Source organism: Chiloscyllium punctatum, chromosome 49 (genome assembly GCF_047496795.1).
Source record: "Chiloscyllium punctatum isolate Juve2018m chromosome 49, sChiPun1.3, whole genome shotgun sequence".
In the NCBI taxonomy this organism is placed as follows: Eukaryota; Metazoa; Chordata; class Chondrichthyes; order Orectolobiformes; family Hemiscylliidae; genus Chiloscyllium; species Chiloscyllium punctatum.
The window spans coordinates 31,037,360-31,053,691 of NC_092787.1; the positions used below are offsets into that span (position 1 = coordinate 31,037,360).

The window sequence follows — 16,332 nt, forward strand, 5'->3', positions numbered from 1 at the left end:
GGGTATTTTCAATAGTCCAGCATTCCCTCTATGTTGACCATCGGGTGGGTTGCTCCTTGTGCTGACCCTCGGGCAGGGCAGCTCTCCCTCTGCACTGACACTTGGGCAGGACACTGGAGTGGGACTTGAACCACAATCTGGCTCTGAGGCCTGTGTACCGTACACCACTTACACCTGGAGTTGCAGTTGTACGTTTTGGCACCTGACAATGGGCTGGCTAAAAATCAGCACCAGTGTAAGAGTTACCACGTTTTCTTGAACATTGAAGAGAATCTTGATTTTAATTGTACTTGTCCCCTCAGCTGAAAGCTGTTCACGAGCAGCTGGCAGCTCTATCCCAGGCTCCTGTCAGCAAACCAAAGAAGAAGAAAGAGAAAAAGGAGAAAAAAAAGAAGGAGAAACACAAAGTGAAAGTGGAGGAGGAGGACAAGAAGTTCAAGACCTCTCAGGCGACCAAGCAAGCACAGTGCAAGAAACACAGCAGCAAGAAGCCCGGCAGTGCAAACTCACTGACCAGGTGCGACACCCAGAAACTGCTGGAGCAGCAGTGATTCTCTAGATAGTAATATGAATTGCAGGCATGGTGGATCTGTTCACAGAAACATAGACTGCAAAAACAAGGCCCTAAACACTTTAGACATCTTGGTAAGACATCGTCCCATCTGGACTTGTGTGTTCAGTCTGGACACTACATGTTTAGGAAGACTCTCAAGTTTCAGGAGGTGGCACATAGGGGATTTATTGGAACATTTTTAAGATGTGTATAAATTATTTTGGATATTGGAATTCAGTGTAAAATTTTGAAATTTACAGATGGACCCAAATGTGAAGTTGCAACAGTGAGGATGATACCACGTGACTTAAACTGGATGTAGGTTGACTAGCAGAATGGGTAGACTAATAGCTGATGGAATTTAATAGAGAGAAATGTGAGCTGATGCATTTTATTAGAAGAAGGAGGCAAAATAGAATTTAATGGCACATTGTTGAAGAGTGTGAAAAATGAGGACCTGGGCGAGCATGTGCATTGATCTTTGAAGGTGATTGGATATCTTGAGAGAGTGTTTAGTAAAGCATTTGTGGGATCCTTAGCTTCATAATTACTGACGTTGACTGCAAAAGTGAGGAAGTGATGCTGAACGTTTACAAACTTCCAGTTCAGTCACAATTAGAGCATTACATCTGATTCTGGTCACCATGCCTTAGGACGTAAATGAGAATCTTTTGTGAGTATGTCGAGGAGATTCACCAGAATGGTTCCAGGGATGAGGAGTTTCAGCGACCAGGTTAGGGTGGAGAACCTGGTGGTGTTCTCCTTGGGAAGAAGGTAATTGAGAAGAGATTGGATAGATGTGTACAAGATCAAGGCAGATTTAGATGAGGTTGGTAGAGATGTTAGCTGATGATACAGGGACGAGGGGATACGGGATTAAGGTCTGGGGTCATTGTTGGAGATTGTGTAGAACTTTCAGTGATTGCCCATGACCTGGAATTCACTGCCCATTAGAATGGTAGAGGTAGAGACAATAAATAATTTCAAAAGGAAATGTGACAAGAAGTTGAGTGAAGTAAACTTTCATGGCTATGGGGAGATTGGGACTAAAAAGCAAAATTCTGTGGATGCTGGAAATCTGAAATAAAAACAAAGTGCGGGAGAACTCCGCAGGTCTGGCAGCACCAGTGAAGAAAGAAATGGAGTTGACGTTTGGAGTCCAGTATGACTCTTCAGGGAAATAGGACTGCTATATGGGCAGCCAGCATGGAACTTTCCCTAGATCGCATGACTTGGAACATGAAGGAGAGATTTAATGGAAGTGTTCGGAATCATAAGAGAATTGTGTCAGCCCAATATGGAAAAGCTGTTTCCATCATCGATTGTTCAGTAGCCTCAATACCCTTTTAAAATAACTGCCAAAGAACCTGTGTAAAGATTGCAATAAGTTGTAATTTGGAATGGGGAAAAAGATTCAACAGAATTTACAAAGGGAAATTAAATATACATGGGAAGTGAAGAAATTTGGCAGGGCTGTTGGGAAAAGAGGTGTGTGGAAGAGAGTTGGAAGATCTGAAGCAGATTTTGATGAAGGGGAGAGGCAAATGATGACAGGAACAAACTGGAGTGGCAGGTTTCTCTATGATCATGGCCACTGAGTCGTCAGATATATTTTCAACACATTTACTCAAACTGAAGATGCTCATTAATCCCAGAAAATCTGTCCTTATTAGATCAACCTCTCATCTCTCCATCCTGCCATCGACCTGTAACCTTTCATCTGTTCTATCAGAAATTCTCCAGACCTCTCATAGTTGACCAGCTCATTTCCTGTGACATTCAAACATAATTCAGCTGCTCCCTCCAAGGATAAAATGCTTGACTTAACTTTTTTGTTTAACATTTTCTAATCAACCTGTTCAGCGATGTCATTACACACCTCAAGAGCCAGTGGGACTTTACCTTTTACTCTTAGCTTGCTTATTTTTTGTCCTTCCTATCGCTCCAACTCTTTTGCCCCAGCCAAAATTCCATGTTCCATCGTTGATATCCCTTGCCATTCCCTGATCTGCCAACCCTTACCATTCCTTTAGCTCTACCCCTAAACTGTAATGAATAGTTTGCAGTGACTGTATTCCCAAAGTAACCTTTTTGATAGGTATAATCAAACATCCTGAGGATATGAGGTGTTGCTCTTTGAATGCTCTTCTTCCTTTGGCATGGAATATTTCTGTTACTTCCTTTTTTGTTAGATCCCTGAAGCAAGCTACAAAGCTACCCCTGCTTTATGACTCCCAAGAGGAAGAGGAAGCTCAGCCAATGTCATATGATGAGAAGCGTCAGCTGAGTCTCGACATCAACAAACTTCCCGGTGAAAAACTGGGTCGGGTGGTGCATATCATTCAGTCGAGGGAGCCTTCTCTCAGGGACTCCAACCCTGATGAGATTGAAATAGACTTTGAAACACTGAAGCCCACAACTCTCCGAGAGCTGGAACGATACGTCAAATCCTGCTTACAGAGAAAGCAAAGAAAGTCACATAGTAAGTGAGGCTTATAATACAACACAAATGTTATGCATGTTGGGGATATGTACCTTTGCAATCCACATGTTGTGTTTGAAACTTGTAAAATTACGGTTTACTGTGTGTTTAGCTTCTGGATTAGTGGTGCTGGAAGAGCACAGCAGTCCAGGCAGCAGTAAAATCGACTGCTCCTCAGGCTCAATGCCTTTATTCCTGATGAAGGGCTTTTGCCCGAAATGTCGATTTTACTGCTCCTTGGATGCTGCCTGAACTGCTGTGCTATTCCAGCACCACTAATCCAGAATCTGGTTTCCAGCATCTGCAGTCATTGTTTTTACCCTGTGTGTTTAGCTTACTTGGTTCTGACTTTCACTTATTCTGTCATCTCTTCTGAAAGGGATACACTTCCAGAAGGAAATTGTTGAGCTTCACCCATCACCATTGTCTAAGTGTTACCCATTCTTGATAAGTGATGGTCATCACATTCTGTTCACTTATAGCCCAGGCAGCTCTGGTTTTCCTCTTCTCTCCCACAGTAGTTACAAGACAAGTACACGGTAACTGGGAGAGATGGTAGAGTCATGTTAAAGTGACTGGCCTGGTAATCCAGTAGCCCAGGTGACTACGGTTGGAACATGGGTTCAAATCTGTCATGGTAGCTGGTGGGATTTAAATACCATTTAGTAAAATCTGGAATTGAAATTCCGTCTCAGTAACGGTGACCACGAAGCTATCATTGCTCGTTGTAAATTCATACCATTTAGGGAAGAAATTCTGCTGTCCTTACCTGGTCTTGTATCCAGGTCTAAAGCAGTGTGGTTGGTTTTTAAAACAGTGCTTTGCCTCTCTGTCCACAGAGGAAGAAACGTGCCTGAAATTAATCTCCATAATGGAGAAATGTTTGAGACTGGAAGGTGACAAATCCCCAATGACCATCACCTGAGAGAGTTGGAAGAGATGGCGGAAGTTAGTGGTTACAATGGTGACCATCAATTAATGCTGCAACACGGCCTGCAGATTGGAATGTTGTAAATGGAACCGCACTGTTTAAGATTGGAGAAAGAGAAAACAGGAACTACAGTTAGCCAGATGTCAGGAGCAGGAAAAATAGTAGGATCTATTACAGAAGTGTTGATTACTGGATATTTAAAACTTAGAAAATAATTGTCTGATTGGGAAGGGTCAGCATGGGTTCATGAAGGAGACTCTTCTTGACAAACTGGTATGTTCAGAGGGTGTTTCTAGCAGAGTTGATAAAGGTGTCACAGTAGATGTGGTGCATTTAGATTTTCAGAGGGATTTTGACAAAGTCCTACGAAGGGGGTTCATAAACAACATGAAAGTGTTTCGGATTGAGGGTAATACGCTGGCATGGATTGAGGATTGGTTAACTTGCAGGAAACCAAGCAGGGAGAAATGGTTTGCAGACTGTGAGCTGTGTGGTATTGAGAGGCTGAGGTCATGGGACCCAGCTGTTCACAAGCTGTATCTGAGACCTGGGTGGGGGGGGGAAGTGGGTGGGGCCATGTCTGAGATCTGGAAGGGGGCCTGTTGTGAAATTTCCAAATTTGTGGAGGATACAAACCTTGGTGGGAATGTGAGTTTTGAGGAGGATACAAAGGCATTTTAAGGGATTTAAAGTCTGAGTAAGTAGGAAAGAGCATGGAGCGTGTACATAATGTGGATACGTTTGTGGGGTTAACAACTTTGGTGGGATGAAGGAGCTGCAGGGTATGTTTAAACTGGTGAAGGTTTGGGAAGTGTCAATATCCCAAAGGAACCTGGGTATCCTTCTTCAGACATCACTGGAATCGAACAAAACTATCTGCAACAAACACCTCGGAAGGGAAATGATAGGAGCATGCACCAGTTGTATGTGTGTCACGTTATGCTATCTTGGCAGCTGAGAGGTGTGGGTCAATTCGCCTTTGCATCTGGAACTGCTTGTAATCTTATTTCTGTCATGATCTTTGTTTCAAACACATTTTCAGACACATCGCCTGACATGTTCAGTGGTAGAGATGGTGAAGACCAGCACACTCTGTGGGATTCCAGCAGTAACCGACCCCCATTACCAGGTATACTATGAGATTTGGGTTACCTACTGTTCACCTCGTAACTTCCCACAAATATAATTCAACCAGTTTGCTCAGATTGATGTTGAGCATTTTCATGAACCTCAAAAAATCACTTGTGTTCAGCTGGTCAAATGGTGAATTGTTAATCATTCTTTTGAATAACCGATGGGCTGATCTAACTTCCATCCCAGTCTGAATGGTGACACACAATGGAGTTCCCTCCATGCCAAGGAATGGGACCAGAACCAAGCAAACAATGAGCACTCTTGGATATATGCCATCCTGATAAGTAATTAAAAGCTGAATGTCTTGTGACCAGTGTTCAGGTGTTAGTCCTGGCTCAGTTGGTAACATCTTCATCCGAGATAGCAAGTGCTGGGTTCAAGCTCCCAACCAGAGATCTTAGTGTAAAATCTAGGCTGATACTAGTTGAATTGCTGAGGGAGCACTGCACTGTCGGAGGGTCGGCACTGAGGGAGCGCCGCACTGTTGGAAGGTCAGTGCTGAGGGAGTGCCGTAGGGTCAGCGCTAAGGGAGTGCTGCACCTTAGGAGGGTCAGCGCCGAGGGAGCGCCACGCCGTCAGAGGGTCAGTGCTGAGGTAGTGCCGCGCCGTCTGATGGTCAGCACCGAGGGAGGGCCATGCTGCCTGAATGTCAGCGCCGAGGAAGCATGGCCCTGTCTCTGAGTATCTGTTGAAGGATGGCCCTGCACATGTGGCCCTTTCCACAGTGTTGTTTGAGATGTTGATGTGTGCAAATTGGCTGCTGTGCTTCCTATCTTAGTGTATTGACTCCATCAGCCTGTAAAACAATCTGAAAAACTTGACATCATGTGTCTCTTTTCTCAGAATATTTTGTTTATTTTACACACTTTATCAAAAAGATGCACCAGCGTTGATGTAAATCAAATATTTTGTCCTGTATTACATAGTGACTGTTGCTTGGATATAGGTTCCCCACGTACACAATCTCACTGGGGTTTGGCTCCCCCACACACTGACTCTAATCTGAGGTACAGGGTCTGACATACACTGAGCAAGTTCTAAGTGGAAGTGAGAATAACTAGTTTTCAATTTGGGCCAGGCCTTGTTCTCATTTGTCCCCTCCCCTTTCAGTCCATTTGTTGCAACATTTATTCCATAGTATTGGCCTCTATGTGTATAACTCATACATTTTATGATTCTGTTTATTATAAAATGTGGATATTTGTTGTTGCCTTGTGGTCCCAGTTATCCCAGTAGGTACTTTGACAGTGATTTTCACATCTGTGTGTGCATTGTGGAGTGACTTGATTGTACTTTTTCTTGGCTCTTGAAAATAGAATTGCTTTTCAAAAATTTGCCATGCTGTGATTCGATCTCAAAAGCTGCAAGCCATGACCACAATCCCTATGCCCTCTGTATCAGGCAGTGCAGCACTCCCTCGGCACTGACCCTCAGGCAGTGTGGCGCTCCCTTGGCACTGACCCTCAGGCAGTGCGGCACTCCCTCGGCACTGACCCTCAGGCAGTGCGGCGCTCCAATAGTGCTGACCCTCTGACAGTGCAGTGCAACTGTGTGTTAGTGTGGATTGTGTGCTGCACTCTCACACATGAGCTTCTGCCTTTGCTGAAGGTAAGCATGCAGGTACAGCAGGTAGTGAAGAAGGCTAATAGCATGCTGGCCTTCATAACAAGAGGGATTGAGTATAGAAGCGAAGAGGTTCTTCTGCAACTGTACAGGGCCCTGGTGAGACCACACCTGGAGTATTGTGTGCAGTTCTGGTCTCCAAATTTGAGGAAAGACATTCTGGCTATTGAGGGAGTGCAGTGTAAGTTCACGAGGTCAATTCCTGGAATGGCGGGACTACCTTACACTGAAAGACTGGAGCGACTGGGCTTGTATACCCTTCAGTTTAGAAGACTGAGAGGGGATCTGATTGAGACATATAAGATTATTAAAGGATTGGACACTCTGGAGGCAGGAACATGTTTCCGCTGATGGGTGAGTGCCGAACCAGAGGACACAGCTTAAAAATACGGGGTAGACCATTTAGGACAGAGATGAGGAGAAACTTCTTCACCCAGAGAGTGGTGGCTGTGTGGAATGCTCTGCCCCCGAGGGCAGTGGAGGCCCAGTCTCTGGATTCATTTAAAAAAAGAGTTGGATAGAGTTCTCAAGGATAGTGGAATCAAGGGTTATGGAGATAAGGCAGGAACAGGATACTGATTAAGGATGATCAGTCATGATCATATTGAATGGTGGTGCAGGCTCGAAGGGCAGAATGGCCTACTCCTGCACCTATTATCTACTGTTCAATTTTCTGGCACTGATCTGATTTTGAATTGTTATTGGTTTGTGATTTATCTGTGTGACTTAGCTACACCTTCAAAGAAACCGATTGGGAAAGCGAAGGAGGATCTTACTCTGGAGAAGAAGACAGAGCTGGAGAAACGTTTACAGGACATGAGTGGACATCTTAATCATAGAAAGAAACCCAACAAGAAAGGTAAATGCTCCCCTCCAGTTGTGGATGGACTCTTGCACCCGTAACCTTGGTAAGGATCTGTGCCATAAAAGCAATCCGATGATATCGAACAAAGCTGTGAAGATGGAGTAAATCCAATCATGTTTAACTGATACACGATGGCGACGGTAATAGGCTAAGTGCTGGCAAACAGGATTAGATTAATTTAAGATGGCTGGTCAGCATGGACGGGTTGGACTGAAGGGTTTGTTTCAGTGTCGTACATCTCCATGATTCTGTGGTTGAATGGGATGAAACCTTTCAGCTAACTTAAATGACTGAATGACCTTCTGTTTCTTATCATTCTAGTAGCATGGCAGAGTTTTCACGTTTTTGAGCTTGAGACACACGGACTGGATTCTCCAATTGCTGTTTCTTGGGCAAAGGCTGTGGAGTGAGGCTTAGGAGTAATTGGGTCAGAATGTGTCTTGCCAGACAACTCATGCACAGACTCTAGTGGCCAGACTCGAGCACTGGGTTGGGAGCAGGTAGCTGAAGCTCAGGAGCAGAAGCTGAGGGAGAAATTTAAAGCAGAACATGCTCCTGTTTTCCATTTGCATTCTCCCCACCTGTGTAGTCTGATCACCTATACAGCCTCTGCTGGTCACTCGACCCGAAATGTTAACACGGCTTTCTCTTCACAGTCCTGAACAAATTCAGTAATTTCTATTTTTGTACCTTTTTTCCTATATAGCTTGCTTGCTTATTCTCTCTTCTCTCTCTTTATTAGTTTTTTTGTTCTCTGTTGCTAGAATACAATTATTTTTTATTCATGAGGGGAACTGAGGTGTCACTGGGTGGCCAGCATGAATTTGTTGCCCTTGAGACGCTGGTAATGAGCTGCCTTCTTGAAACGCTACAATCCACTTGCTGTGGGTTGACCCCCCAATGCCTTTAGGGAGGGAATTTCAGGAGGTTGAGTGGCTTGGAGGATAACTTACCATGATTGAATGTCAAGGTATAGTGGTTAGGTTGTGTCTTTATTGGAACTGGCCATAGCCTAACGTTTGTATGCTGCAAATATTATTTGCCACTTGTCAGCTGAAACCTGGGTATTGCCCAGATCTTGTTCCACCTGAACATGGACTGTTTTAGTATCAGAGGAGTCGTGAATGTTGCTGAACATTGTGCAGTCATTGGCCAAAATTTAGGGTTGCACGGTGGCTCAGTGATTAGCACTGATGCCCCCCAGCGCCAGGGACCTGAGTTTGATTCCACCCTTGGGCGACTGTCTGTGTGGAGTTTGCACATTCTCCCCGTGTCAATTTGGGTTTTGTCCGGGTGCTCCAGTTTCCTCCCACAGTACAGAGATGTGCAGGTTAGGTGAGCTGGCCATGCTAAATTGCCCATAGTGTTCAGAGATGCACAGACTCGTTGGATTAGCTTTGGGAAATGCAGGGCTCAAGGGATTGTGTCGGGGATTGGGTCTGGGACTGCATGGGCTGCTGTTCGGAGGGTTGACATGGACTGGATGGGCCGTATGGCCTGCTTCCACACTGTAGGGCTTCTGTGATTCTGTGAATCTCGATTTCTGACCTTATGATGGAGGAAAGGTCATTGGTGAAGTAGCTAAAGATGGTTGGGCCGAGGACACTACCCTGAGAAACTCCTGCAGCAATGTCCTGGAGCTGAGATAACTGACCTCCAACAACCAAAACCATCTTCCTGTGAGCCAGGTATGATTCCAACCAGCAGAGAGTTTTCTCTTGATATTCATTGATTCCAGTTTTGCTAGGGCTCTCTGATATTACACTCTGTCAAATATAGCTTTGATGTCAAAGACTCAGTCTCCCCATCCCTCTGGAATTCAGCTCTGGTCATGTTTGAATCAGGCTGTAATAAGGTCAGGAGCTGAGTGGCCCTGGGAGAACCCAAACTGGGTGTCACTGAACAGATGCTGCTTGTTAGCACTGTTGATGACCCCTTCCATCACTTTACTGATGATTGAGAGTAGACTATGGGGTGGTAATTGGACGGAATGGATTTTTAATATAGAGGACATACCTGGGCAATTTTCCACTTTGTCGGATAGATACCAGTGTTCTAACTGTATTGGAAGAGCCCGTCTAGGGGAGCGACAAATTCTGGAGCACAAGTCTTGAGTACTATTGCCAGAATGTTGTCAGGGCCCTACAGCGTTTGGAGTATCCGGTATCTCCAACTGTTTCTTGATATCACGTGGAGCAAATTGAATTGGGCTGAAGACTGGTATCCATGATGGTGGAGACTGCTAGAGGAGGCCAAGATGGATCATCCACTCGACATGTCTGGCTGAAGATTCCTGTGAATTCTTTAGCCTTATTGTTTGAACTGATGTGCTGGGTTCTTCCTTTATTGAGGATGGGGATATTGGGAGTCGCCTCCAGTGAATTGTTTAATTGTCCATCACTATTTACAACTGGAGATGGCATGACTGCAGAGCTGAGATCTGATCCATCGCTTTGCTCTGTCTATCACTTGCTGCTTATACTGTTTGGCATGTAGTCGTCCTGTTTGGTAGCTTCACCAGGTTGACACCTCACCTTCAGGTCTACCTGGTGCTGCTCCTGGCATGCAGGAGGGTACAGATTATGCTGGAGTACAATTCTGCTGCTGCTGTTGGCCCACAGTGTCTCAATAAATGTCCAGTCTTGAGGTGCTAAATCTTTTGGAGTCCTGTCCTGTTTAGCACGGCGATAATGCCATGTAACACCATATATAGTGCCTTTTGTTGATATTATTTCAACGAATAACATCATTGGAAGTTATTCACAATGTAAAGGCAGGACTTCGTCTCTACTAGGACTTTGGTCATCACTTTTACCTATACTGTCATGGACAGATACACCTCCAGTCAGTGGATTGGTGACGATAGAAGTATGTTTTTCCCTCTTGGTTCCCTCCCCACCTGTTACAGGCTTAGTCTATCAGCTGTGTCCTTTAGGACCTGACCAGCTCAATCAGTTGTGCTGTTGCTGAGTCACCCTTTGTGATGGGGATTGAAATCTCCCACCCAGAGTACATTTTGCGCCCTTATCACCTTCAGTGTTTCCTCCAAGTGTTCAATGTTGAGGAGTACTGATTCACACCTGAGGATGGACAGTACATGCCTTTGAGCAGGAGATTTCCTCACCCATGCTTCAGCTGGAGCCATGGGACTTTATGGGGTCTGAATTCAGTGTTGGGGTCTCACAGACATCTCCCTTTTGACTGTGTCACCACCTCTGTTGGGTCTGGCCTGCTGGTGGCACAGGACAATCCAGGGACAGAGAAGGTTGTGTTTCAGACACATCAGGTATGGTTCTGTGAATATGACTATGTCCGGCTATTCTTGACTAAACTGTGAGACATACCTCTCCCAGTTTTGCCACTAGCCCCAGTTGTTAATGAAGAGGACTTTGAAGGGTTGATAGGGCTTCCAGTGCCAAAGTCATGCCAGATGATCCATCTAGTTTAATTTCTTTGTTGAGATTTCATTGCAGTTTATACAACTGACTGGCTAGCTTGATCATTTCAGAGGGCAGTTGAGCGTCAATCATATTGCTATGGATCTGGAGTCACATCTAGGCCAGGATGGCAAATTTCCTTCCCTGATGGACATAAATGAAGCAGATGGGATTTTCCAGTACTCAACAATGGTTTTGAGGTCATCAGTAGATTCTTAATTCTGGATTTTATTTAAATTGAATTCAAATTCTACCACTGACTGTGGCAAGATTCGAACCCGAGTCCCCAGAACATAAACTGAGTTTCTGGATTAATAGTCTCGTCATAATACCCCAAGGCCATCGCCTTCCCAATTTGCTTCTGTCATTGGGCCGACCACACTTGTTTTTGGGTAAAAAGAGAAATACGAATTTCGAGAGTAAATTAAAGAGGAAGGTTATAATCTCTGGATTACTCCACTGACGTGTATTAATGAGTATAGGGTTAGAAAGAACATGGGGCTAAGGGATAGTGGAGTAGGGATGGCTTTAGATTTTTGGATCATTGGGACAGCTTCTAGTGTATGTGGGACCTGTACAGGCTGAATGGATTGCACCTGAATGAGGATAGGTCCAAGATACTTGCTGGGAGGTTTTAAATTGATCTGGCAGAGGGAGAGGCCCAGTAGATGGAAAATCAGGAGCAAGATTCAGTCAGACATAGAAGGAGTATTGGGACATTTCAGTAGATGGAGAAGATGTCGGTGGGGTAAGGCACACAGGAGGACTAGAAAACCGAAATTGTATTTATTTTAATGCAAGAAGCCTGAATGGTAAGGCAGATGAAGTTACAGCATCGATCAGCATGTGGGAATATGATATTGTTGCAATCACTGAGACATGGGTGAAGGAAAGGCAGCTCAGCATTTCACAGTTTTGAAGTTTCAGGCAGGATGGGGGAGGCAGGGATGGAGGTGAACGTCATTAAGAGCGGGGGCACATTGCACTATAGAGAAAGGAAATGATCAGTGCAATCACGATGGAGGTTGTCCTAAAAGGGTCTTCAAATCAAGCTGTCTGGGTAGAACTTTGAATTAAAAAGGGTGTTTCTTTTGCTGGGATTGTATTACAGGTCTCCCAGCAGTTAGAGGAACAGAAATGCAAATCAGAGAGATACCAGTGGAACAGGATTACAGTTGTAGGGGATTTCAACTTTGCCGATGTTAACAGCGATTGTCTTAGTTTGAAAGGATTAAGGCAGGTTGGAATTTTTAAAGTACGCCCAGGCGAGCTTTCTGTGTCATTATGTAGATCGTCCTAGAGATGGGCAGTGCTAGTCTTTAATCCTAGGGGGTGAAGCTTGTCATGTGGTTGAAGTGTCAGTGGACAAGCATTTTTGGGGATACTGACCGTAACTCTCTAAGTTTCAAAGTTGTTATGGAAAGGGAAAAGGATAATGCAGAAGTTAAGTGTCTGAATTTGGGGAAAGTTGATTTCAATATCATTAGACAGGATCTGGCAAACATAGACTTGGAGCAGCTATTTGCAGGTAAGTACAAACTTTCAGAGTGCTGCTCCTTCGTTATGAGGGACTAGCTGCCTGACAAAGGAGCAGCACTCCAGAAACTTGTACTTCCAAATAAACCTGTTGGACTATAACCTGGTGTTGTGTGATTTTTAACTTTATCTAGACCAGTCCAACATTGGCATTTCCATATCATACGAAAGAAAGCAAATACACACTGAATGGTTAGTGTGTAAGGAGCACTGAGGAACAAGGGGATCGGAGTGTCCAAGTCCATGGATCCATAAAGGTCTTCAGTACAGGTAGATAGGATGATGAGGAAGGCATACAGGTTGATTGCCTTCATTAGCCAGGGCTTGGAATATAGGTGCAAGGAAGTCAATCACAACTTTATAAAACATTGATTAGGCTACAGATGGAATATTGTGTGCAGTGCTGATAGCTGCACTATTGGAAGGATGTGATTACATTGCTGAGGATACAGAGGAGATTCACCAGGATTTAATCTGGGATGCAAAGTCTCAGTTATAAGGAGAGACTGGATTTGCTGAATTTGTTTTCCTTGAAGTAGAAGAGGGACCTAATTGAGGTAAGCAAATTGAGGGATAGGTAAGGTACATTGTCTTCCGCATGGCAGACGTGTTTAAGAGCAGAGAACATAGGTTTAAGGTGAGGAGCAGGTGGTTGAGACTCTGAGAAGCTAAATTTTCACCCAAGGGATGTAGGCAAATGGGATGAGTGTGGTTTGTTCTTGGCATTGATGAGGGGGCTAAAGGGCATATTTTTATGCTGTATGAGCTTATGACTCTATGATTCCTATGAGCCACTTCTTTTGATCTTGTGTAAGTTTTAACTTTTGTTAAATAAGGTTGAAGCATCTTTCTCAATGGGTATTTGTGCATTCAAGAGATATATGTCTAGTATAGACCATTCAGATCGTAGCCACTGTCCGTATATCATTGAATCGTTTCGTGTATTTTCCCGATCGACCATAGCCAACCTGTCCTTCCCACCTTCACAGTTTCCCAAGTTTAGATTGAAGACCTTAATTTCAGAAGTTGTGGTGTTAGAAGGTTGATAATCTGAAAAAATAGATTTAAGGTCATTGACAAAAGAACTAAAGAGTGGAGATGACAAAAATGTTTTCTATAATTTGGAATGCATTACCTGAAAGGGCAGTGAAACGGGACCTTCAAAAGGAAATTTGATCATTGGCAGGTTAGGGGACAATCTCAAATGAGTTTCTAACTGTTTCACAGAGCCTGCAGTGGCACGGTAGACTGAATTAACTTGTTTTGTGTTGTACGTCATTAGTTAAAAATCCAGGAACTTTTAATATTACTGCATCAGCACAGCCCCTTCACCATATGGGTTGGAGGACAGGGTGACGAAGAGCAGCCGGGGATGGGCTGACATTGACAATGACCCAGAAATCCTGAAGTTAAAGTCAAATCCTCCTCATGAGTTTTACTCTAACTATTGTTTTTTTTCTCTAAAACCTACAGGAGAGAAGACAAACCTCAGGCAGGGAAGGGGTCCCTCCCGTCTCAGTGGCAGCAGCAGTTCATCTTCTGACTCGGGCAGCACCAGCTCCAGTGTCTCCAGCTCCTCAGACACCAGTGAATCTGAATAGACCTTTGAATCTGGGCTCTTAAAGAGTATAGTTTTGGCACAGAGTTCTTCCAGCTACTGGCCCACATGTTCAAATTTCCTTACCTCACCAGATTTGAAAGTTGTGCTGTGATTTGATTTGATGAATGAACCCAATGGGAGAGACCCTAACAAGCACATTACATTGCTGATCATTCACTCAGTTAAAAGCAGTGTGTGGCGCCTGACTGAAGGAAGTAGCCAGTGTCGAGCACACAGGGACTGGCTGAGTGCAAGTGAAAAAGCATGTTAACCCATGTGTATATACCTAATTTATTAACAACCTGGACAAATAAATCAACTCGGGACCAATAAGGAAGCTGCCAGGCAGGATTCTGATCATGTGTGTAGCCTGGCTTATGCTAGATTCTTGGTGTTTATACTGCCCATGTTACTGTGGGTGCTGAGATTTACAGATTCAATTTGTTGTGTTTCTTAAGCATTTTTAACATTCTATATAGGGTGAAGGGAGGAATGGGATGAGTAGGAGTCAATTGTACAGACAAAAGTGTTGAAACTTTAGATTATAGGATTTGAATAAGTCTCTTCTGATTTCTACAAAGGTCGTTCTGAAATAAACAGGATGGGATTTGGCCTTAGTACTAAAAGAGACTTGGAATTCTGGTTGTTTATTGTCGGATCATTTGTGGAACACTTCGTGCTCTAAGTTAGATAGAACATCTTGAGCTTTTCCATTGTTAGCCCCCTGCTGTTTGTATTCTAATCCGAGATGAGGAGTGAAGTTCAGACACCTTTGAGACAGCGACATACTGGTGGCTGTCGGCTGCCCAGCCCCCTTGCTGCAAACACACTCAGCGGATTCTCCCATTCTCTTGCTGTGAGCATGTTCTCTCTCTCTCTCACACACACAGGCAGCACGGTGGCACAGTGGTTAGCACTGCTGTCTCACAGCACCAGAGACCCGGGTTCAATTCCCGCCTCAGGCGACAGTCTGTGAGGAGCTTGCAAATTCTTCCCGTGTCTGCGTGGGTTTCCTCTGGGTGCTCCAGTTTCCTTCCACAGTGCAAAAATGTGGGCCGAAGGGCCTGTTTCTACACTGTAAGTAATCTAATCAAAGTAATCTCACACTCATTCTGTCACTCACACACTCCTGTCACTCACTGTAAGCTCATTCTTTCCTTTGCTGAGGGTAAGCTAACTCGTCTCTCTGTCATTGCAAACTCACTCGTTCTCTCTCTCATATGTGGCAAACACTCAGTCTCTCGCTGTCTTTTCCCCCAGTGTTTCTGATCTCCCATGCTCATTGACCATGGCCTGTTATCTTGTTCATTTAATAATTGCTACAGCCTTCCATGTTCAATAGTTTACTCAATTCCTGAATCTATTTCTGGTTTCTTTCTTCAGCTCAGATAATTTTTTTGATACTCAAACAGCTTTATCAATGACTTGCACTACATCATAAATCAGAAGTGAGGATGTGCAATCCCCTTGAACAACATTGGGGACCATTTGTGATGACTCAGGTACTGATGCAATCTATATTCAAACGCAGCATGACCTGGACATTATCCAGGGTTGGGCTGCTAATGGCAAGTAACATTTGTGCCACACAAATACTACGCAATAGCCATCTCCAACAAGAGAGAATCTAACCATCACATTTGACATTTAATGATATTCTCATCACTGAATCTCATACTATCAACATCGAGGTGTGTAGTTACTATTCTCCAAAAGTTGAATTGGACCAGCCATATAAATACTGTGGTTACAAGAGCAGGTCAGAGATTGGGCTGCAGCAAATAACTCACCTCTTGACCCTCCCCAAAGTTCATCCACCATCTGCAAGGCACAAATCAGGAGTGTTATGGAATATTCCCGACTTGCCTGGATGGTGCATCTCCAACAACACGCAAGCATCTTGACACCACCCAGGACAGCATTCCCACTTGACTGGCACTTCATCCACCACCACAGCTCAGTAGCAGCAGTGTGTACTATCTACCAGATGCACTGCAGAAATTCACCAAAGATCCTTGGACAGTCCCTACCAAACCCATGACCATGTCCACCTTGACAACAAGGGCAGCAGATGGGAACACTACCCCCTGCAAGTTTCTTTCCAAACCACTCACTATTCTGACTATATTGCCATTCCTTCAGTGTTACCAAGTCAAGAGCTTGGAATTCCC

At 44.3% G+C, this 16,332-nt stretch overlaps 1 protein-coding gene across 3 annotated transcripts in view; it reads left to right on the top strand.

Moving 5' to 3' along the window:
• Positions 1-14,787, top strand: part of LOC140469519 (bromodomain-containing protein 3-like) — a 45,454-nt gene extending 30,667 nt beyond the window's left edge. For all 3 annotated transcript variants that reach the window (XM_072566113.1, XM_072566115.1, XM_072566114.1), the window contains 5 exons: positions 303-517; positions 2,746-3,035; positions 5,009-5,095; positions 7,454-7,582; positions 14,035-14,787. In XM_072566113.1, the coding sequence (XP_072422214.1) occupies positions 303-517; positions 2,746-3,035; positions 5,009-5,095; positions 7,454-7,582; positions 14,035-14,162 (849 nt within the window). In that variant the 3' untranslated portion in view covers positions 14,163-14,787. The remainder of the gene's footprint in view (positions 1-302; positions 518-2,745; positions 3,036-5,008; positions 5,096-7,453; positions 7,583-14,034) is intronic.
• Positions 14,788-16,332: the final 1,545 nt, after the last annotated feature.